At 39.6% G+C, this 22629-nt stretch overlaps 1 protein-coding gene across 1 annotated transcript in view; it reads right to left on the bottom strand.

Moving 5' to 3' along the window:
* The window catches only part of HSDL2 (hydroxysteroid dehydrogenase like 2), a 62446-nt gene extending 40011 nt beyond the window's left edge, over nucleotides 1-22435 (bottom strand). Inside the window, exons 1-3 of the mRNA XM_043453462.1 lie at nucleotides 22273-22435; nucleotides 6867-7030; nucleotides 5637-5735 (exon numbers count right to left, since the gene is read on the bottom strand). Of these exons, the coding sequence (XP_043309397.1) occupies nucleotides 5637-5735; nucleotides 6867-7030; nucleotides 22273-22289 (280 nt within the window). The 5' untranslated portion in view covers nucleotides 22290-22435. The remainder of the gene's footprint in view (nucleotides 1-5636; nucleotides 5736-6866; nucleotides 7031-22272) is intronic.
* Nucleotides 22436-22629: the final 194 nt, after the last annotated feature.

Below are 22629 nucleotides of genomic sequence, written 5' to 3'. Positions count from 1 at the left end.
TGAACTATACAGTTGGATCTTGTCGCTTATCCATTCTATATGTAATGGTTTGTACCTGCTAATACCAAACTCCCAGTCCTTCCCTCCTCACCCCTCTCCCATTTGGCAACCACAGGTCTGTTCTCTGTGTCTGTGAGTCTGTTTCTGTTTCATAGATAAGTTCATTTGTATCATATTTTAGATCCCACATATACGTAATACTATAGGGTATGTCTCTTGCTGACTTACTTCATTTAGTATGATAATCTCTAGTTGCATCCACGTTGCTGCCATGATCCTTTTTAAAGAGCATTTAATATTCTGTCAAATAGATTTATGATAATTTCTACTGCTGGGTTAGACTGTTTCCATAAAGATCTTTTACTATTCTCTTGACTTTGCTTTGCCCCTCTCTCACATTGTGTGAATAATGGTTTAAAAGAGGTTGTTATGAGTGAGTGAGGGATAGTCGCTCAGTCATGTTCAACTCTTTGCAACCCCATGGACTGTAGCCCGCCAGGCTCCTCTGTCCATGGAATTCTCCAGGCAAGAACACTGGAGTGGGTTGCCATCTCCTTCTCCAGGGGATCTTCCCGACCCAGGAATAGAACATGGGTCTCCTGCATTGCAGGCAGATTCTTTACCATCTGGGCCACCAGGGAAGCCTACTATTAAGAGGCATTTCTACGTTTAAAGACAGGTCAACTTAAAAAGTATTAACAGATAAATGCTTCACTTTATCTTATAATCCATAGACAATACATTAGAATATGTAATGAATCCATACACTTTTTCCAAAGGAATACTTGAGACTGAAGTAGCAATAAAGTTTTAAATGATCATCAATAATCAGATAAAATAATTTAGATGAAGCTTTATCTCTCAAAGAGATGGGGACTCGGCAAGTGGTCAGAAAGGAAATACAATGTGCTTTTAACTTTGTATGAAAAATAATGTTCAGTTTCATGTTGCTGAATACAGTTCTGTTTTTGCCAAATAAATCCTCTAGTGGGCCCCAAAGCAAATGAAAGTAGATGAGGACTAAAGCTACACTGATTGTGCAAACTGGATCTGACTTGCCAATGATAAAGTAAAAAAAAATTGGGTCCAGTTAAGAGGTACCAAAATTTTTAGATTCAGACGAGCCAAATTAAAACATTCGGTTGGTGCAAAAGTAATTTAGGTTTTGTATTGTTGACCTTTGCCATTTGATACTGAAATACATTCTTAAATAAATGTGGTTATGTTATACATCATTTTAATGCACATTTCTTGCTAATGAATTATTACTTGCTGTTTATTTTATATGTATTTTAGACTATGGAAATGTTAGACAAAAAGGAAGACTCAAGAGATTTTTTTATGTAAGTTCAAAATGGGTCATAAACCAGCAGAGACAACTCACAACATCAACAATGCATTTGGCCCAGGAACTACTAATGAACGTTCAGTGCAGTGGTGGTTCTTGAAGATGAGGAGAGTAGTGGCCAACCATCAGAAGTTGACAATGACCAACTGAGAGGATGATTGAAGCTGGTCCTCTTCCAACTACACGAGAAGTTGCCCAAGAACTCAACGTCGACCATTTCTGTGATCATTTGGCAGTTGAAGCAAATTGGAGATGTGAAAATGAAAAAGCTTGATAAATGGGTGCCTCATGAGCTGACCGCAAATCAAAAAAATCATTTAAGTCCTGTCTTCTCTTATTGTATGCAACAACAACAAACCATTTCTCCATTAGATTGTGACATGACAAAAAGTGGATTTTATACAACAACTGGCCATGACCAGCTCAGTGGCTGAACCGGAAAGAAGCTCCAAAGCACTTCCCAAAGCCAAACCTGCACCAGAAAAAGGGTCATGGTCACTGTTTGGTGGTCTGCTACAAGCCTGGTCCACAATAGCTTTCTGAATCCCAGTGAAACCATTACATCTGAGAAATAAGCTCAGCAAATCGATGAGATGTACAGAAAACTGCAACGACTGCAGCCAGCATAGGTCAACAGAAAGGGCCCAATTCTTCTTCACAACACCTGGCTGCACATAGCACAACCAACGTTTGAAAAGTTGAATGAACTGGGCTACAAGGTTTTGCCTCATCTGCCATATTCACTTGTCCTCTAGCCGACTATCACTTCTTCAAGCATCTCAACAACATTTTGCTGGGGAAATGCTTCTACAACCAGCAGGATGAAGAAAATGCTTTCCAAGAGTTTGTTGAATCCCAAAGCATGGATTTCTATACTATAGGAATAAACAAACTTATTTCTTGTTGGCAAAATTGTGTTGATTGTAATGGTTCCTATTTTGATTAATAAGGATTCACGGTCTGAAACCGTAATTACTTTTGCACCAACCTAACAAATCAGGGATGGGACTTCCCTGGTGGTCCAGTGGTTAAGGCTCCAGGCTTCCAATGCAAGGGGCACAGGTTCAGTCCCTGGTTGGGGAACTAAGATTCCACATGCCACGTGGTGCAGCCAAAAAAAAATTTTTTTTTAATGAATCAGGGCAAAATGGTGGGAAATGATATGGAAGAAAAGGCATGCATGTATGCCTGCTGCAGAAAAAAAGATGGCAGGAAAGATTATATCTGTGGTTTATGAAATAGCATAATCTACTCAAGACCTAAAAACTGAAGATGAAGGCAGGCAAGGTGATAGGCAGTACTATGTGGCAGAAGTCCCTGAGGGGCACAGGTCTGAAAGCATCATCCACTGCTCAGGACTTTGTTAAGGATAATTCCCTGGCAGAGAGAAAAGTTAGGAGAAAGGTAAAGTCTTCTCTAAAAGGCAGACTTCAAAGGCCTACAAAACTCCAAACCACACCATAACGGCAGCAACCACAGTATGGAACTGAAACCAAACAAACAAAAAATACAGGCTTGAAAGATCTAGGGGGAAAAATACAGAGAGAAGAAAAGAGCAGGCCGTGAATCATCTCATAAATGTCACATCCAAACTTATTAGGAGGTAGCAGCAGCTGAGCTGCTGAGCAGAGCTCACCGAAGAATTAAGATTCTACATCGTTATGCCAGAAAAGCAGAAGTTCATGGGCAAATGGAAAGCAAAATATTTTAAATACATCAATGTGGATCCTAAAGAGGAGGGAAGGGAATGTTAGGGAAGATTCCAAAAGAGAGGTAACTCCACCACCAATTTGCACTTTTAGCAAGAAAACATAAGTCTTTCAGATGCCCATCTCAACAAGTAGCAAAATGCATTGGCAGATTTTCTTCCCCCAAAGATATGAAAAGTATATCTTCTCTCTTTTTTTACAGTCTTCACTGAACTTCTTACCACACTGCTTGACTCATGTTTTGGTTTTTTGGCTGCGAGGCATATGGAACCTTAGCTCCCTGACCAAGGACTGAACCTGCATTCCCTGCATTGGAAGGCAAACTCCTCACCACTGGACCGCCAGGGAAGTCCAAAGCATATCTTCTTGGCTGAAGATTTCTACCAACTCAGCTAAGTTCCAGGACATGAATGCCAAGTCAATTAACATGGATCAACTGGCTTCTGAAGAAACAAAAAACAAGATTTGCTTGTTTTTTCATTTTTCATTTCATTTTTCTCTGTCTGTTCCTGGGAAAGTAGATCACTTGATAGATAAAGCTGGATCAATCCTGCACTGAAGATGCTGAAGGAATGATGCCAGGTTCAATGGAAGACAATCTAAGCCACGGTGGCTAAACCAATCGAGACCACCCATGCATCTGAGTGAAACTTCCTTGGCTGGGACAAAACAAAGTTAGGAAATTGGAGAGGACAGATTTCTGGGCTTTGATTCTTCCAAGAAAGAGATTTCAGTTTGGCTCTTTAAATTCTCTGTGGCAACAACAGGAGAAGAAATAAACTTGTGAGATGCCAGCTACTCTGTAAGAGCCCCAACCTGGAAAGTGGAGGTCTTCACATTTTGACACTCAGGTGCATATTTTCGGACTATTCTGTCACTAATACACAATGTGTAACCCCTTCTGGTGAAGCAGATCAGACAACACAGCTAGAATTCAAGATGGGAAGTTAAAACAGAGGTGATTTCTATATCTGTACAGGCCTTCAGTATCTATAATTAATGTCCATCTTGACCCATTTCAGAGATTTCTTGGGACAACACCAGACAGCAACTGAACTGTTCATGTTCTCTAACAGAATTAGAGGACAGAAACTAAGACTGAGAAAGGGCGCAGACAAAGGTGGTAGCAGTCCTCCCCTAAATTATGATGATCTTGGTCTCCAAAAAGGATAAACTCACTCTCAGTTGACAGAACCAATGGATCAATGGAAAGAACTAAAACTGGATGACTATATAGACAGGAAAAGCTCTATTCTTCTACACTCACCACCTTATCCCTTAATTCCTCCCTAACAATGAGTGGCTAAACTAACTAGGTTAAATCCTAATTTGGCACTAATTGGTCACTTTTCCTAGTAGGTAGAAGTCATTTTAGATAAAGGTCCTGCATTTGAATGTGGCTTCTTCTCCTTCTTCCTTCATATTTTGGGCTCTATCAGTAAGAAGAAGAAGAAGGGGATAAAAAAAAACACCCAGTAATTTTGCATTCTCTCTCTTCTTCTCTCAGGGGCATTCACATTACTTTGGGAAAAGTTGCCAGCCAGGGGTAAGATTTTGAATTTAAAGGAAGAGATCCCATTTGAGTCAGAGCTTTGTGCTCCAGTCCAGAAGAACATAGCACTCTGCATTAGGGGTTAAAAGCATGAGACTTGGCTAATAAAGCATTATCTTGTTCCCCAATATCCTCTGCATATACATAGAATATTATAAGAATATAATAATATTCTCTGGAATATTATAAGAAGAGAATGGTAATGGTTTGGACAGCATTTGGACACAGCTAGATTCCAAGCTATAATACCATCAAAGTCTTAGTTCAACTCCCAATACTTGCCTTCTAGGAGATTATGAATTAATTGGGGGAAAAGAAAAAAACATTAAGATCTGAAGTTTTACAAGAAGAGGACCAAAGGAATGTTTTAGGAATTCAGAGAAAGAAAAAAATGTACATTTCTGATTACTTGGCATAGTCGGGAAACTGGCTTCATTAAGCAGATGAGCATTAAGCACAAAAATTTCAAACGACAAAGAAGGGATCATTTCAGGAAGGGTCAGAGGTGGAGGTGTGAGCACTGGAGGAGCTTCAGGAAGGAAAGAGAAAAGGTGAAAAGGCAAAAAAAAATTAAGGTGAGGAAATGGAAGCAAACTCTTTTGGCTGGATTAGGGAGTTTACACAGGCATATAGAAAGAAGATGGAGCCAAAAAAAGTCTGTTAACATCAGAATGAGAAATATCTTGAAAGCCAATAGGTAATCTGCACTTTACTCAATAAATATTAAAAAGTCACCAAATAATGGGTTACATGAAGACAAATGGGTAGGTCCTGGTGCATATGTTATGGTCAAGGTCTTAACTTTACCTTGGATGGGAGACTGATTATATTAAAAATAATCTTTCACAATTATTCAATTACTCATCAGATGGTTTTAAGCTGTGCTTCTGTAGGAACAAATACTTATTTCTGGCTATACTCTGAAGACTTAGAGAGTAAAAATATCAAAAGAAAGTTAAAAATTAAAATGATGGCTATACCGATACTTTACCAATATTCAATAATTATCTCAGAATGAAGGCACTACCTCCAAATTTTTCCACTGCCTTCTCCACAGCACTGCTGATTTGCTCTTCATCTCTCACATCAACAATACATGGCAAGGCCTTTCCTCCAGCTGCTTTGACTACAAAGGATACATAAAGATGCATTCAAATGTTAGAACTTTCATCAATACTGAACCTCTGAGATGAGTTAAAAGTAAAAAGTACCCCATTTTCAGAAAACCAATATAAATAACTATGTCTTCCAACTACCAGCAACTCTGTTCTACTGTAGGACAGACTGAATTCATAGCCATCTGCAGACTGGCCAGGTCAACTCTATTTAAACAACAAACAAAAAAGAGGGCAGTTTTTAAAAACGCTATTAAAAAGAAATAAGAGGGGAAGGTAATTTAAAAGATGTTTACTACAGAAAATTTCTAAAAATGTATGAAAATATAAAGAAGAGTATAATGAACTATCATGAATCCATCAACTATCTTCAATGATTGATAATGTTTTGCAGTAAATTTATCTACCATCAATTCTGTTTGGTTTGTTGCTGGTCTATTTCAAAACAAATCCCAGGCATCATTTCATTCATAGTTGCTTCATATGTATTCCCTTAACATAACCACAGTGCTAGGAACATAACTAACAAAACTAGCATATCAGTTGAAGCTGAATTTTTAAGCCCTCACTCCTAGCACAGAGCCTTGAATATAAGCACTCAATAACTATTTGTGTTCCCTGGGCTCGGTAACAACCTAGAGGGGTAGGATGGGGTGGGACATGGAAGGAAGGCTCAAGAGGAAGAGTGCATATGTATATCTATGGCTGATTCATGATGATGTATGGGAGAAACCAACACAGTACTGTAAAGCAATTATCCTTCAATTAAAAGTAAATAAACTTATCTAAAATGAAAAAAATAACTATTTGTGACCTGAAAGTATTAAAATAATGACTTGCAAATTATGCAGAGAACAGGTAACATGGAGCATTTTTTTGTTCACACCATCTACCTCTTAAGTTCTTTCCTCTGCTTCCACTCCTCTGCTCCTTGCTCCCATTCAAGAACCACTGGTCTCATGAAATATGATTTTTAACGGGAATCGCTCCCATTACTTAAAAAAGCTAGGGAGAAAAATGATCCCCAAACACCACTCTAAGGTGACAAAACATTTCTTTAACCAGATAAAATTATTTTTAGGATAGACTTCAGAAAAATATAATTAAACTTTCCAGCAAACTCTTTATTTATTGAAACATACTTTCTTCAGCAGCAGTATAGATGGTGCCTGAAAGTTTGGGGTGTGCCTGGGCGGTCTTCGCAGCAATGACTATGTTTGCTCCATCCTTGGCCGCTTTCAAAGCAATCGCTTTGCCAATGCCACGGCTTGCACCTGTGATGAAGACAGTACATCCTGCTAACTTCCTACAACAGAACAAATGTGGCCTTATTAGAAACCTCAAAGTTTTTATTTATTGACATCAGTACCATAAACTCATGCACATATTCACAAAATATGTGTTTCCTCTTCTATCAAACTCTCTCTAAACCCTCCTCCTTCCCCATCTGATACCTGATTACTCCCATTGTATAATGATCTATAAATTACTATAACTGCAGTGGCCAGATTTGCTATGATTTTTGCAGACACAATCTGCTCAAATGAGTAAATCTTAAGAAGAAATGAGGAATGAATGAACTACATGAACATATATAAATTTTTTCCTCACAGGAAAAAGTATTAAAGTTTATTTTTGAAAAATTTGTAAAAAGACTTTACTTTTGAATGGTGGGATTATGAATAAATTTTATCATTAAGTCTTTATATTCTTCAGGATTTTTCAGTTTTCTGCAATGAATACATACCACTTAAAAGGAATTATGTAAAAGCTAATAGTTATTTAACAGATGCTCATCATTGCTTATAATAGCTAGAGTGGAAACAACTTAAATGTCCATCAACTGATGAACAGATAAAGTAAAATGTATTACATACAACCGATCACATGGACTGTAGCCTTGTTTAACTCAATAAAACTATGAGCCATGCCATGTAGGGCCACCCAAGACAGATGGGTCACTGTGGAGAAGATGTTCTGACAAAACGTGGTCCACTGGAGAAGGGAATGGCAAACCACTTCAGCATTTTTGCCTTGAGAACCCCATGAACAGTATGAAAGGGCAAAAAGATATGACACTGAAAGATGAACTCCCAGGTCAATAGGTGCCCAATATGTTACTGGAGAAGAGTAGAGAAATAACTCCAGAGAGAATGAAGAGATGGAGCCAAAGTAAAAACGATGCCCAGTTGTGGACGTAACTGGTGATGTAAGTAAAGTCCGATGCTGTAAAGAGCAATATTGCATAGGAACCTGGAATGTTAGGTCCATGAATCAAGGTAAATTGGAAGTGGTCAAACAGGGGATAGCAAGAGTGAACATGGGCATTTTAGGAACTAGTGAACTAAAATGGACTGGATTGGGCAAATTTAACTTAGATGACCATTATATCTACTACTGTGGGCAAGAATGTTCATCGCAGCACTGTTTATAATAGCCAGGACATGGAAGAAACCTAGATGCCCATCAGCAGACGAATGGATAAGAAAGCTGTGGTACATACACACAATGGAATATTACTCAGCCATTAAAAAGAATACATTTGAATCAGTTCTAATGAGATGGATGAAACTGGAGCCCATTATACAGAGTGAAGTAAGCCAGAAAGATAAACACCAATACAGTATACTAATGCAAATATATGGAATTTAGAAAGATGGTAATGATAACCCTATGTGAGAGACAGAAAAAGAGACACAGATGTATAGAACAGACTTTTGGACTCTATGGGAGAAGGCGAGGGTGGGATGATCTGAGAGGATAGCATCGAAACATGTATATTATCAAGTGTGAAATAGATCGCCAGTCCAGGTTGGATGCATGAGACAAGTGCTCAGGGCTGGTGCACTAGGATGACCCAGAGGGATGGGATGGGGAGGGAGGTGGGAGGGGGGATTGGGATGGGGAACACATGTAAATCCATGGCTGATTCATGTCAATGTATGGCAAAAACCACTATAATATTGTAAAGTAATTAGCCTCCAACTAATAAAAATAAATGGAAAAAAAAAAAAAAGAATCCCTTAGAAGAAATGGAGTAGCCATCATAGTCAACAAAAAAGTCTGAAATGCAGTACTTGGGTGCAATCTCAAAATCTGTCCGTTTCCAAGGCAAACCATTCAATATCACAGTAATCCAACTCTATGCCCCTACCAGTAATGCTGAAGAAGCTGAAGTTTACTGGTTCTATGAAGACCCACAAGACCTTCTAGAACTAACACCCAAAAGAGATGTCCTTTTCATTATAGGGGACTGGAATGCAAAAGTAGGAAGCCAAGAGATACCTGGAGTAACAAGCAAATTTGGCTTTGGAGTACAAAATGAAGCAGGGCAAAGGCTAACAGAGTTCTGCCAAGAGAACACATTGGTCATAGGAAACACCCTCTTCCAACAACACAGGAGAAGACTCTACACGTGGACATCACTAGATGGTCAATACCGAAATCAGACTGATTATATTCTTTGCAGCCAAAGATGGAGAAGCCTTACATAGTCAGCAAAAACAAGACCAGGACCTGACTGTGGCTCAGATCACAAACTCCTTATTGCCAAATTCAGACTTAAATTGAAGAAAGTAGGGAAAACCACTAGACCATTCAGGTATGACCTAAATCAAATTCCTTATGATTATACAGTGTAAGTAACAAATAGATTCAAGGGGTTAGATCTGATAGATAGAGCACCTGAAGAACTATGGATGGAGGTTCGTGACATTGTACAGCAGGCAGTGATCAAGACCATCCCCAAGAAAAAGAAATGCAAAAAGGCAAAATGGTTGTCTGAGGAGGCCTTACAAATAGCTGAGAAAAGAAGAGAAGCTAAAGGCAAAGCAGAAAAGGAAAGATAAACCCATCTGAATGCAGAGTTCCAAAGAACAGCAAGGAGAGAGAAGAAAGCCTTCCCTAGCGATCAATGCAAAGAAATAGAGGAAAGTAATAGAATGGGAAAGACTAGAGACAAGAAAATTAGAGATACCAAGGGAACATTTCATGCAAAGATGGGCACAATAAAGGACAGAAATGGTATGGACCTAACAGAAGCAGAAGTTATTAAGAAGACATGGCAAGAATACCCATAAGAACTATACAAAAAAGATCTTCATGACCCAGATAATCACAATGGTGTGATCACTCACCTAGAGCCAGACATCCTGGAATGAGAAGTCAAGTGAGCCTTAGGAAACATTACTACAAACAAAGCTAGTGCAGGCAATGGAATTCCAGTTGAGCTATTTCAAATCCTAAAAGATGATGCTGTGAAAGTGCTGCACTCAATATGCCAGCAAATTTGGAAAACTCAGCAGTGGCCACAGAACTGGAAAAGGTCGGTTTTCAATCCAATCCCAAAGAAAGGCAATGCCAAAGAACATTCAAACTACAGCACAATTGCACTCATCTCACATGCTAACAAAGTAATGCTCAAAATTCTCCAAGCCAGGTTCAACAGTATGTGAACTATGAAATTCCAGATGTTCAACCTGGATTTAGAAAAGGCAGAGGAGCCAGAGATCAAATTGCCAACATCCGATGGATCATCAGAAAAGCATGAGAGATCCAGAAAAACATCTACTTCTGCTTTATTGACTACACCAAAGCCTTTGTCTGTGTGGATCACAACAGACTGTGGAAAATTCTTAAAGAGATGGGGATGTCAGACCATCTTACCTGCCTCCTGAGAAATCTGTCTGCAGGTCAAGAAGCAACAGTTAGAACTGGACATGGAACAACAGACTGGTTCCAAACAGAGAAAGGAGTACCTCAAGGCTGTACACTGTCACCCTGCTTATTTAACTTCTATGCAGAGTACATCATGAGAAATGCCGGGCTGGATGAAGGACAAGCTAGAAATCAAGAATGCTGGGAGAAATATCAATAACCTCAGATATGCAGATGACACCCCCCCCCCTTTTGGCAGAGAGCAAAGAACTAAAGAGTCTCTTGATGAAAGAGAAAGAGGAGAGTGAAAAAGTTGGCTTAAAGCTCAATATTCAGAAAACTAAGATCATAGCTTTCAGTCCCATCACTTCATGGAAGATAGATGGGGAAACAATGGAAACAGTGACAGACTTCATTTTGGGGGGGGGCTCCAAAATCACTGGTGGTGACTCCAGCCATGAAATTAAAAGATGCTTGCTCCTTGGAAGAAAAACTATGACCAACTTAGACAGCATATTAAGAAGCTGAGATATTACTCTGCCAGCAAAGGTCTGTCTAGTCAAAGCTATGGTTTTTCCAGTACTCATGTATGGATGTGAGAGTTGGATTACAAAGAAAGCTGAGTGCCGAAGAATTGATGCTTTTGAACTGTGGTGTTGGAGAAGACTCTTGAGAATCCCCTGGACTGTAAGGAAATCAAACCAGTCAATACTAAAGGAAATCAGTCCTGAATATTCATTGGAAGGACTGATGTTGAAGCTGAAACTCTAATACTTTGGCTACCTGATGCAAAGAAGTGACTCACTGGAAAAGACCCTGATGCTGGGAAAGATTGAAGGGAGGAGGAGAAGGGGGTGACAGAGAATGAGATGGTTGGATGGCATCACTGACCCAACGGACCTGAGTTTGAGCAAGCTCCGTGAGTTTGTGATGGACAGGGAAGCCTGGAGCGCTGCAGTCCATGGGGTCGCAAAGAATCGAACATGACTGAGCAACTGAACTGAACTGAACTGAAAGTGTGTTATACATCAATACATACAAAGGGATCTATTCAGCAATAGAAGGGAATGAAGTATTGATCTGTGCCACATGGATGAACTTTGAAAACATGCTCAGTGAAAGAAGCCAGTCACAAAGGCCTTCATACTGTACGATTCCATTTAAATGAAATGTCCAGAAGAGGCAAACCTATAGACACACAAGGCCTAGTGGCTGCCTAGGACTGGAGGTGGGAGAAGGAGGGATTTGGGGTTTCTTTCTTGGATGACAAAAATATTTTAAAGTTGACTGTGGTGTGTACACAACTGTGACTATACCATTTAACTGTACACTTTAAATGGGTAAATTGTACGGTGCGTGAATTACATCTCAATAATGATGCTAAACAAACAAACAGAAAGTTGGCAAAGAACTCTGGGTGTTGTTTAAAAGATTCTCTGATCCAAATGTGAGGAAAATTCTCTGTGCCCATTCATTTTTTAATAATATATCCAATCACCTTACCTTTTAACTTTCTACTTACTCAGGTGTTAGATGAGAAGGAAACCTGTATTAAGTCAGAGTGGGAAACCCACTTTCTTGTTTACTTTCTAAAGGCATATAATGTTTAAGGAGAAGGCTGAAGAGAGGGTCGCAAAGTGACAATGACAGAAAAAGGGGCAGTAACCAGAGACAAGGGGAACATATAAGCAGGCTTGTTAACAAAAGAATGTAAGGCTTTTGCCAAGATCAGAAAGACTACACCTTAGAAGCAAGTTCAGAGATAAAAGTGGGAGAAGGGCTTCAAAATAAGAAATAAATGGTTTAATAAGAAAGAAGGGGAATGGAAAGTGAGCAAGAGGTGCTCTTTTTACTATTTTTAGTAAAAAAAAAAAAAAATCACAAAATACAAAAAAAAAATATAAATAATGTGCAAAGCTTAAAGATCAAAATAAAATGCATACCAAGAAATAGAATATTATCAATACCCCAGAAGCCACCTGTCTACTCCTCTCTATCCTTCTTCCTCCCAACCCACAAAGTAACAACTACTTTAAATATTATTACTAATTTCCTTGCTTTTTTTTTTTTATTCCTAATACCTACTTATCTATGTCTAAGCCAGGGGCCAAATCCGACCCTCCATCTGTTTGTGTACAGTGTGGGTGCTAAGAACAGTTTTCCCAGATGAACACATATGTGTATGAACACATTACGATCGATTTTGAACCCCAAGTCAGCAAACACTATTTCCCTATTACAAATTGAACTGTATTCACCAAAATGCAATTGTACCTCCCTGTCATAGATTGAATTTTATCTACCAAAGTTTTAGGATATTTTGAAGTCCTAACCTCCAGGATCCCCAAATGAGACCTTATTTGGAAACAGGGTTGCTGCAGATGTAATCAGTTACAATGAGGTCATACAGGAGTAGCTGCTGCCGCTGCCACTAAGTCGCTTCAGTCGTGTCTGACTCTGTGTGACCCCATAGACGGCAGTCCACCAGGCTCCTCCATCCCTGGAATTCTCCAGACAAGAATACTGAGTGGGTTGCCATTTCCTTCTCCAACGCATGCATGCATGCTAAGTTGCTTTAGTCATGTCCGACTCTGTGCGGTCCCATGGACAGCAGCCCACCAGGCTCCTCTGCCCATAGGATTCTCTAGGCAAGAATACTGGAGTGGGTTGCCATTTCCTTCTCCAATACAGGAGTAGGGTAGATCCTTAATCCAGTATGACTGTGCCTTTATAAGAGGAGGTAAGACTACATAAAGACAGACACATAGGGAAGACAGCATGTGATGACAGAGGTGGAAAGTGGAGTAAAGCAGCTACCAGCTAAGAACGCCAAGGACTGCCGATGATCACCAGAAGCTAGGGAGAGGCAAGGAAGGGTTCTACTCACAATTTCAGAGGGAAGACTAACATTGCTAGGGCACCGCTAACACCTGGACTTCAGACTTCACGTCTTCAGAACTTAAAAAAACAAATTTCCACTTGAAGCCACTCAATTGGTGGCAGCCCTAGGAAACAAACACATTCTTTCTTCCCCTAAAAAAGAATTTCATTCTTGTTGTTGCTGCTTGTTGTTGTAGTTGCTAAGTCATGTCTGACTCTTGCGTCCCCATAGATTGTAGCGCACCAGACTCCTCAGTCCATGGGGTGTTCCAGGCAAGAATACTGGAGTGGGTTGCCATTTTCTACTCCAGGGGATCTTCCTGACCCAGGGATGGAACCTACATCTCCTGCATTGGCAGGTGGATTCTTTACCAGGGAGGAATCAAGGGAGCCACCAGGAAAGCCCAAGAATACTGGAGTGGGTATCCTCCTGGGTATCTTCCAGGGGATCTTCCTGACCCAGAAACTGAACCAGGGTCTCCTGCATCGCAGGTGGATTCTTTACCAGCTGAGCTACCAGGGAAGCCCTTCATACAGTATATGTCATTCTATAGTTTGCTTCTTTCTCAAAACATAGTTTGGAGACTTATCCACGCTTGTGTAAATAGTTACACTTACTTTAATTAATATACAATATTTTGCATATGAGCATACTGTAAGGTCCATGGAGTCGCAAAGAGTCGGACATGACTGAGTGACTGAACTGAACTGAACTGATACTATAAGGTATTGATTTATTCTACTGTTTATGGACTTTGAGAATGGTTTCCAGGTTTTTTTTTTTTATTATGAACAATAGTGCTAAAAGAATCTTGTACCCTTCTTCTAGTCACATGTACAAGAGTTTCTCCAGGGCATATACCGACCAGTGAACTACATTTTCCCCCATATGGACAACCAACAGTTCCAGTCTGAAAACCCCATCTTTCCCATAGATCCTGAATGCCAGCTTTGTCATAGACTGAGTCTCCATAAATATATAGATCTATTTCTAGGCTCTCTCTTTTGTTTAATTTCATTACATGGATTGCACTGTCTTAATCATAACAGCTTTCTTGGCTATACTTGGATCTTTGCTTTTCCACATATTAGAAATTAGCTTATTTAATCGCACAAGCAAAATCAGTTGGGATTTTGATAGAATTCAATGGACAGGGGAGCCTGGTGGGCTACAGTCCATGGGGTCGCAAATAGTCAGACACAGCTAATCGACTGAGCACACAGCACAGCAGTGGGAGAAGAACCACCACCGTTAAGACGTTGAGTGCTCCAGTCCGTGAACACGGTATTACTCTCTATTTCACACCTGGAACCACAGGGTGTCCCTCTGTAATCAAAGGTGATATTCTGACCAGCAAATTATGGTGTTTTCAGATTTTCCCATTGTGTAATTACTCTAGTTTCCCTTGCAATCACTGCGAAGTTACTTAAAGACCATTTTTTAATTATTATAGAATTTCCAAATATTTTCAGAAATGCAGAAACTACTGTAATAAGTACCCATGTTTATTTAACAGTTCAACAACAATCACAATTTTGAATATAATCACCAGAAAGCATACCTCAGAAGTCATTTAATTTCACCTACAAATGCTTCAGTACGCACCTCTAACTTTTTTATATAACAATGTCATTACCACAACTAAGAAAAGTAACAGTAATTCCTCAAAATCAACTAGTACCTATCCTTAAGCAAAGTTTCACAACTATCTCAAAAACATCTTTTTACAGTTGGTTTGATCAAATCAGGATCCTGTAAGGACTTCGCATTGCATTAATTTGTTACAGACACACCTTGAGAGATTGCAGGTTCATTTCCAGACCACCAAAATAAAGTGAATATTGAAATAAAGTGAGTCACACCAACTTCTTGGTTTCCCAGTATATAAAACAATTACGTTTACACTGCGGTCTTTTAAGTATGCTATAGTATTATGTCTAAAAAAAAATGTACATATTTTAATTTAAAGCTATTTATTGCTAAAAATGCTAACCACCATCTGACAAAGCAGGGTTCCCGCAAACTTTCAGTTTGTAAAACACAAAATATCTGCAAAGGGCAATAAAGGTACAGCACAAATAAAATGAAGTATGCCTGTACATCCTGTACGTCTCTTTTAATCTATAACAGATTTTGGATTTTCTTTATGCCGTTTATTTGCTGAAGAATACAGATCTGTAGGACAATCCATATTCTGGATTTTGAACTTCTCATTTTTATAGCCATTGTACTGTACTTGCTGCTTTTTCGTGTGTGAGTGAGTACATGCTAAGTTGCTTCAGTAGTGTCCTACTCTTTGCAACCCCATGGACTGTAGCCCACTGGCTCCCCGTCCATGTGATTCTCCAGGCAAGAACACCTGGAGTGGGCTGCCTACCCTCCTCCAGGGGATCTTCCTGACTCAGGGATGGAACCAGAGTCTCTTACTTCTGCACTGGCAGAAGAGTTCTTTACCACTAGCGCCACCTGGGAAGCCCTTTTGCTTGTGTGCAGAAATCTAATTTTCCTCAATGACTTTTGTATCCTGAAAATGTATCAGACTCTTATTAAATCTAGTAATTTAGCTATACATTATTTTGGTTTTCCAGTTAGATAATCATATCATCTGCAAATAATGACAGCATTATTTCTTTCATTTCAAGCCAAATATTTTTTCTTTCTTTCTCCTGCCTTATTTACTAAAGAAAGAAATAAAAATGCTTCCAGATGGAAGGTCTGAGGCGCAGGAAGGAATAAAAGCCAAAGATATCAGTAAATTAAGTACAGAAATCTAAAAAAGTTTTTATACTGCTAATTAGTAATAATATAAATGATATAATAAATAATAACATTTGGAGGTTAAAACAGAGTTAAAATATATTGTTACAATAACAAAAGTTAAAAATGGAATGACTGAAGTTCCACTTTTCTAGGTCCTTGTATTGTTTGGGTGAGTGATAAAATTTTATTTACTTCAGCCACTGGTAAGTTATATAAGGAACCTGTATGCAGGTCAGGAAGCAACAGTTAGAACTGGACACAGAACAACAGACTGGTTCCAAATAGGAAAAGGAGTACGTCAAGGCTGTATATTGTCATCTGCTTATTTAACTTATAGGCAGAGTACATCATGAGAAACGCTGGGCTGGATGAAGCACAAGCTGGAATCAAGATTGCCGGGAGAAATATCAATAACCTCAGATATGCAGATGACACCACCCTTATGGCAGAAAGTGAAGAAGAACTAAGAGCCTCTTGATGAAAGCAAAAGAAGAGAGTGAAAAAGTTGGCTTAAAGCTCAACATTCAGAAAACTAAGATCATGGCATTCGGTCCCATCACTTCATGGCAAATAGATGGGAAAACAGTGGAAACAGTGGCTGACTTTATTTTTCTGGGCTCCAAAATCACTGTGGATGGTGATTGCAGCCATGAAATTAAAAGACGCTTACTCCTTGGAAGGAAAGTTATGACCAACCTAGACAGCATATTAAAAGCAGAGACATTACTTTGTCAACAAAGGTCCATCTAGTCAAGGCTATGGTTTTCCCAGTGGTCATGTATGGATGTGAGAGTTGGACTATAAAGAAAGCTGAGCACCGAAGAATTGATGCTTTTGAACTGTGGTGTTGAAGAAGACTCTTGAGAGTCCCTTGGACTGCAAGGAGATCTGACCAGTCCATCCTGAAGGAGATGAGTCCTGGGTGTTCACTGGAAGGACTGTTGCTGAAGCTGAAACTCCAATACTTTGGCCACCTGATGCGAAGAGCTGACTCATTTGAAAAGACCCTGATGCTGGGTAAGATTGAGGGCAGGCAGAGAAGGGAATGACAGAGGATGAGATGGTTGGATGGCATCACCGACTCAATGGACATGGGTTTGGGTGGACTCCAGGAGTTGGTGATGGACAGGGAGGCCTGGCGTGTTGTGGTTCATGGGGTCGCAAAGAGTCAGACACGACTGAGCAACTGAACTGAACTGAAGTTATATACACCTTTAAACTGTCTATGTTAAACATGATAAATACAAATTTCAGGTCTTAACAGTTTTTGTGACAAGAATGGGATTCTAACAAAGACATGGCTTTCTAACAGAAAAAGGACAAGAACTCCATAGGACAGGTTGTAAAGTGAAAGTCACTCAGTCGTGTCCAACTCTTTGCGACCTCAGGAACTATACAGTCCATGGAATTCTCCAGGCCAGAATACTGGAGTGCATAGCCTTTCCCTTCCCTTCTCCAGGGGATCTTCCCAACCCAGGGATTGAACCCAGGTCTCCCGCATTGCAGGCAGATTCTTTACCAGCTGAGCCACAAGAATACTGGAGTGGGTAGCCTATCCTTTCTCCAGCAGATCTTCCTGACCCAGGAATTGAACCAGGATCTCCCGCATTATAGGTGGATTCTTTACCAACTGAGCTATCAAGGAAAGACAGGTTAGAGAAGAGAAAAAGACCCCAGGAACACACTCTCACTCATGGCAGAGGGGAGGATAAGGATCACTGGTTCTTCTGCTAAAGAATCAGACCAACAAGAGGTGGTATATTAATATTTATTAATTTTTATTAATATTTATTAATACTGTAAGATACAACAGTATTCAAATTACTACACTAATATGACTATCAATAATAAATCTACCAAGTAAAGTTCAAGATTTCTTTGTACTCTCTTGTCCTTAGAGCAGATGTCTCTAAAGGTATACAAATTACTATGTTAAAATTATTTGAATTATTTTTCTATGTATATTTATGTGATAAGCTTGACATACAGTTAAGGTCCTCTGTTTATGACGGCAGTCCACTTTAGTTTATCACTTTCCCCTCATCTTTGATGAGGGACGCTATAAAACCTATACTTGATTTAAAAGTCAAATCTGGAAACTCCCTGGTGGTCCAGTGCTTAGGACTCCTGTGCTTTCACTGCCAAGGGCCTGGGCTCAATCCCTGGTCGGGGGAACTAAGATCCCACAAGCTGCACAGTGTGGCCAATAAAAAAGTCAAAACCTTATAAATGTGTATATTTAACAAAGTTCAATCCTTTGCCTATAGATTCCTTAATTTCCACTTACCCTTATTATATTTCTTTTTTAAAAAATATGCAGACACACACACATATATAAAACATATCCTGTGTGTGTGTAATTTTCCCTTCCTTTTTATACAAAAGGTAATATACATAGTGTTAAAGTAATTTTTAAATGTAAGTATTTAGATGAAAATGTCCCAATTATTGCTTTAAAAAGCCCTATCCATAGCAGATGCAAACTATTACATATAGGAAGGATAAACAACAAAGTCCTACTGTGTAGCACAGGGAATTATATTCAATATCCTGTGATAAGCCATAATGGAAAAGAATATGAAAAAGAATGTTCATATCCTTTTCCATTATGGTTTTGAGAGAGTCAATTCCTAGGCAGGTTGATAAGAAGTCCGGGGGTCCCTGAGGAGAGAGGGGTCTGGGGTTCTTGAGGAGGAGGAAAGGGCAAACTTTTTTTTTCTCTACGTATCTTAGTCTTAATCACATAAAATGGTTCTTTTCCTTTAAGCTCAGAACTGGTAAGACAACAAACAACTCAGTTTCAACTTTGTACTAGGGATTATAAAACAACAACGTATCCTGCTTGAGGACAGCTTCTCCTTCCTGAAAACCTTCTAATTAATCCTGATATTTTAGAATGTATATTATGGGAGTGGGTCTGGTAGGATCTTTCTATTGTTAAATTCTAATCCATTACCCTAAAATGTAAATTGTGGGAGTGGGTCTGGTAAAAATTTTACAACCTTGAGACATTCTTTTGATTTACTGTAATAACTAATTTAAAAAGTATATAACTCCCTTGCTAACACTAGCAAAGGGAGGCATTCTCCAACGCCTTCTGATGTCTATGTCAGAAGCTTTCTCTGTCTCTTTTCTTACTTTAACAAAACTCCGCTACACAAAAGCTCTTGAGTGATGAAGCCTGGTCCCTGGTCCCAAAGCTAACTCTTCTTCAGAGATCATGAATTCGACATCATTCACCATAAGCTATCAGTTTATATATATACATATATATGTTTGCGGGTTTCCCTGGTGGCTCAGACGGTAAAAGAATCCATCATCTACAAAGCAAGATACTTGGGTTCGATCCCCGGGTCGGGAAGATCCCCTGGAGAAGGGAATGGTTACTGAATACACTCCAGTATTCTTACCTGGAGAATTCCATGGACAGAGGAGCCTGGTGGGCTACAGTCCATGGGGCTGCAAAGAGCCAGATACAACTGAGCAACTAACACACACATATATGTTAGTGTGTGTGTACATATATATGTATAATTGACTCACTTTGCCATACAGCAGGAATTAACATAACATTGTAAATTAGCTCTACTTTAATAAAATAAATTTAAGAAAAAAGAAAAAAAGCTCTACTCCTTTGCCTTTGGTCCACTTGGATTGATTCTCAGTAGGATGAAGGGCATTTTCACGCTCAAGGTCTCAGGCACTGGCAGAAACAAGGGCAAAGTCCACTTCCCTCTTAACCTGAAAACCACTGGGTCTATACCTCCATTTCTAAAGCATCAGAACCAGAGTGTAGAAGGTGAGAAAGCAAAAAGATTCCAAATTCCTCATTACTACTGGTAGATGACTAAAACTTGCTAATGCAGAGTTAGCACTACAATTTTCCAAAATTCCCTAGTACCTCAAAATCATGGTAAATGTGATGAATCTTTAACTATTTAAATAAAAAAAGCAATCACTTCAAAAAAACACTATACAAGTTAAAGTTCATTTAGAAAAATAAACATCTGAAAGTAACAAAGAAAATTCTGAAAAAAAAAATCTAGATGAGGCAGGAACTAGCCTTCTAAGATACTAAAACACTTCATAAAATTAGAGTAATTAACATAATTTAGCACTGGTACATGAACAGATAGACCAAAGTAATAAAATAAAAAAGATCTCTATACATACAAGAATTCAGAGGTGGAATTTCTAACAGAAAGAAAAAATAACTAGTCAGTCAATGGTGCTGGAACAACTGTACAGCCAGCCATCTGAACCAAAATGAAGTGGGTTTCCTAACTCACTTCCTATGCTGAAATCTGAGTCAGGGAGGAAGAAAAAGCCCACAAAAATTCCAGAAGAATACTTACAAATTAAAAAAAAAAATCTTTGTTTAAGATGGCCTTTTATAGCTTTGTCACAAAAACACGAAAGTCTTAAAAGATAACTTGATTATCATTGATAACTCTGATTCAATAAAACCACATGGTTCTGCATGATAAACAAACAGGATAATCAAATTCAAGATGCAATGAAAAAACACTGAGAAAAAGTTTCTAACATGTATGATATAGAACAAATTACTTTTCAGTAGAGAGATCTCAGAGATCAATCAAAAGCCTAACTTTGTAAGCCAGGCAAAGGAAAAGATACACAGATAGTTTTAAACCAGGATTTCTCAATCTCTACACCATAGACATTTTGGACAAGACAATTCTTTACTGTAGGGGGCTCTCCTGTGCCTTATGTTTGCCAGCATCCCCGGACCCCCATTAGATGCCAGTAGCACCCCACTCAATTGTGACAATGTGTTCCCAGATATTGCCTAATGTCCCATGGGTATCAAAATTACTCAACAAGAACTGCTGCTTTAAACATATAAAAAGATCTGCTTCCTCACTCTTTGGTGCAGATTTTAACTATAATGAGGTGTCATTTTTTCCTCTAGTTAGATTTTTATTATCAAAACAAGTATTTTTACTATCAGACATTTTGCTGTTTACCAATGTGTTGGGTTAGGAAATCACATTAATTCTTCTCAGTGTGCAACCTCTTTGGAGGGCTTCTGGTATTAGCTATCAAACTTGAAATGCTTACACTCTGCTCCAGCAGCTTCATTGCCAAGAATTTATCACGTGGATACACTCAAATATGTGCAAAACAGGTGAATACAAGGATAATCACGGCAGAAAAGATGGAGTAATAAAAAACTAGAAATGATCTGGTATCCAGTGATGGGGATACGTTAAATACATAGAACATTAAAAGGGAGAAAGATCTAAATGTACTGAAAATAGGTCCCAAGACATATTAAATGACAGGTAAAAATAGCAAGACCCAAAAGGGGCTTTGCTATTATTTTGTAAAGTGGAGAGTGTGTTTGTACGTGTTTAGGATTGTGTACCCAAATATGTTTATAAATACACAGAGTATCTTTGGAAACCCACCAGAGAGTAAGTAGGGGATTGAAAGTTAAGAATAAGGAAACAAGCTTTGGAGCTTTTTAAGTCTTTTGGCCATGCACCTATATATTTCAAGCAAACTTCAGAACGAACATGTCACTCAGCTCAAAACATCCATACAGTACATAAACGGAAAATAGAATGGGATGGGGGGAAGGTGCAGAGCTTGCTTCTCAAGTCGAAAAAGTTCTGGAAACTGGTTGCACAACAGTCCAAACAAACTTAGCACTATTTAACTGTACACTTAAAAATGGTGACGATGGCAAACCATACGTGTATTTTAGCAAAACTCAGTATCATCTCAAAGTAAAAAAAAAAAGCCTCCCCAAAAGACACTCATCCTTAAATCTTAGCTTAGTTTGTTACTAACTTGAAATCCCCTTTTAAACACCCCTTATTTTCTCCTTCCAGAATTGAGATCGGAACAAGTGGGGGACTCATTAAGACATTAAGAGCACAAGAGTTCCGGTGACCTTTCACCCAGAACTCGCGGCCTCGAGCAAGACAAGCAGTTGTATCTCTAAACCCAAAGTTGGAACCCGCCCTAGAGGTGGCGGGATAGCTCACTCCGGATCCTTTATCTATGAGATTTTAACACGACTGCCACCCCGAAGTACACACCTCTGCGCTCCTTTTCACAAGCTACCGCAGGTTAGAGGAATACTGCCTCCAGCGCGAACCAGCGTTCCAGATCGCTCCGAGCTGTATCATTATCCTCCCACCGCCTGACTTGGGTCAGGGCCACCCAAGTTAGCCACTCTGCCTGGCCCGGTTTCCTCCCCCACGGCGCCAAATTACCCTTACCCGGTGTTGGGCAACATGACTGCCGCAGATTGAAGTCAGTCGCGACACGGACTCAACGAGCGACCACAGAAAGGTTGATTTTTCCCCAGCATTTAGCCCCGCCCCAGACCCCGCCCCTGGGTCCCGCCCCCCGAGCTCTGCGGGAGGTGCTGGGCTCTCCAAGAGGCGGGAGGTGGCTGAGTGCGCCTGCGCACGCAGTGGGCCTCGGCGGCGCGCGGCGCTGGTTCCTCTCCGCAGCCTGTCCTCTAGAAACCCGCGCTACGCGCAAGCGCTGTGAGAAACAACTCCGCCCCGCCCCTCCTGCGGGGTCTCTACGGTGACAATTGGTCTCCAGCCTGCGCGTCTAGAGGGACTGGG

Source organism: Cervus canadensis, chromosome 30 (assembly GCF_019320065.1).
Source record: "Cervus canadensis isolate Bull #8, Minnesota chromosome 30, ASM1932006v1, whole genome shotgun sequence".
Taxonomy (NCBI): Eukaryota; Metazoa; Chordata; class Mammalia; order Artiodactyla; family Cervidae; genus Cervus; species Cervus canadensis.
This window is presented reverse-complemented; position numbering and strand designations above follow the sequence as displayed.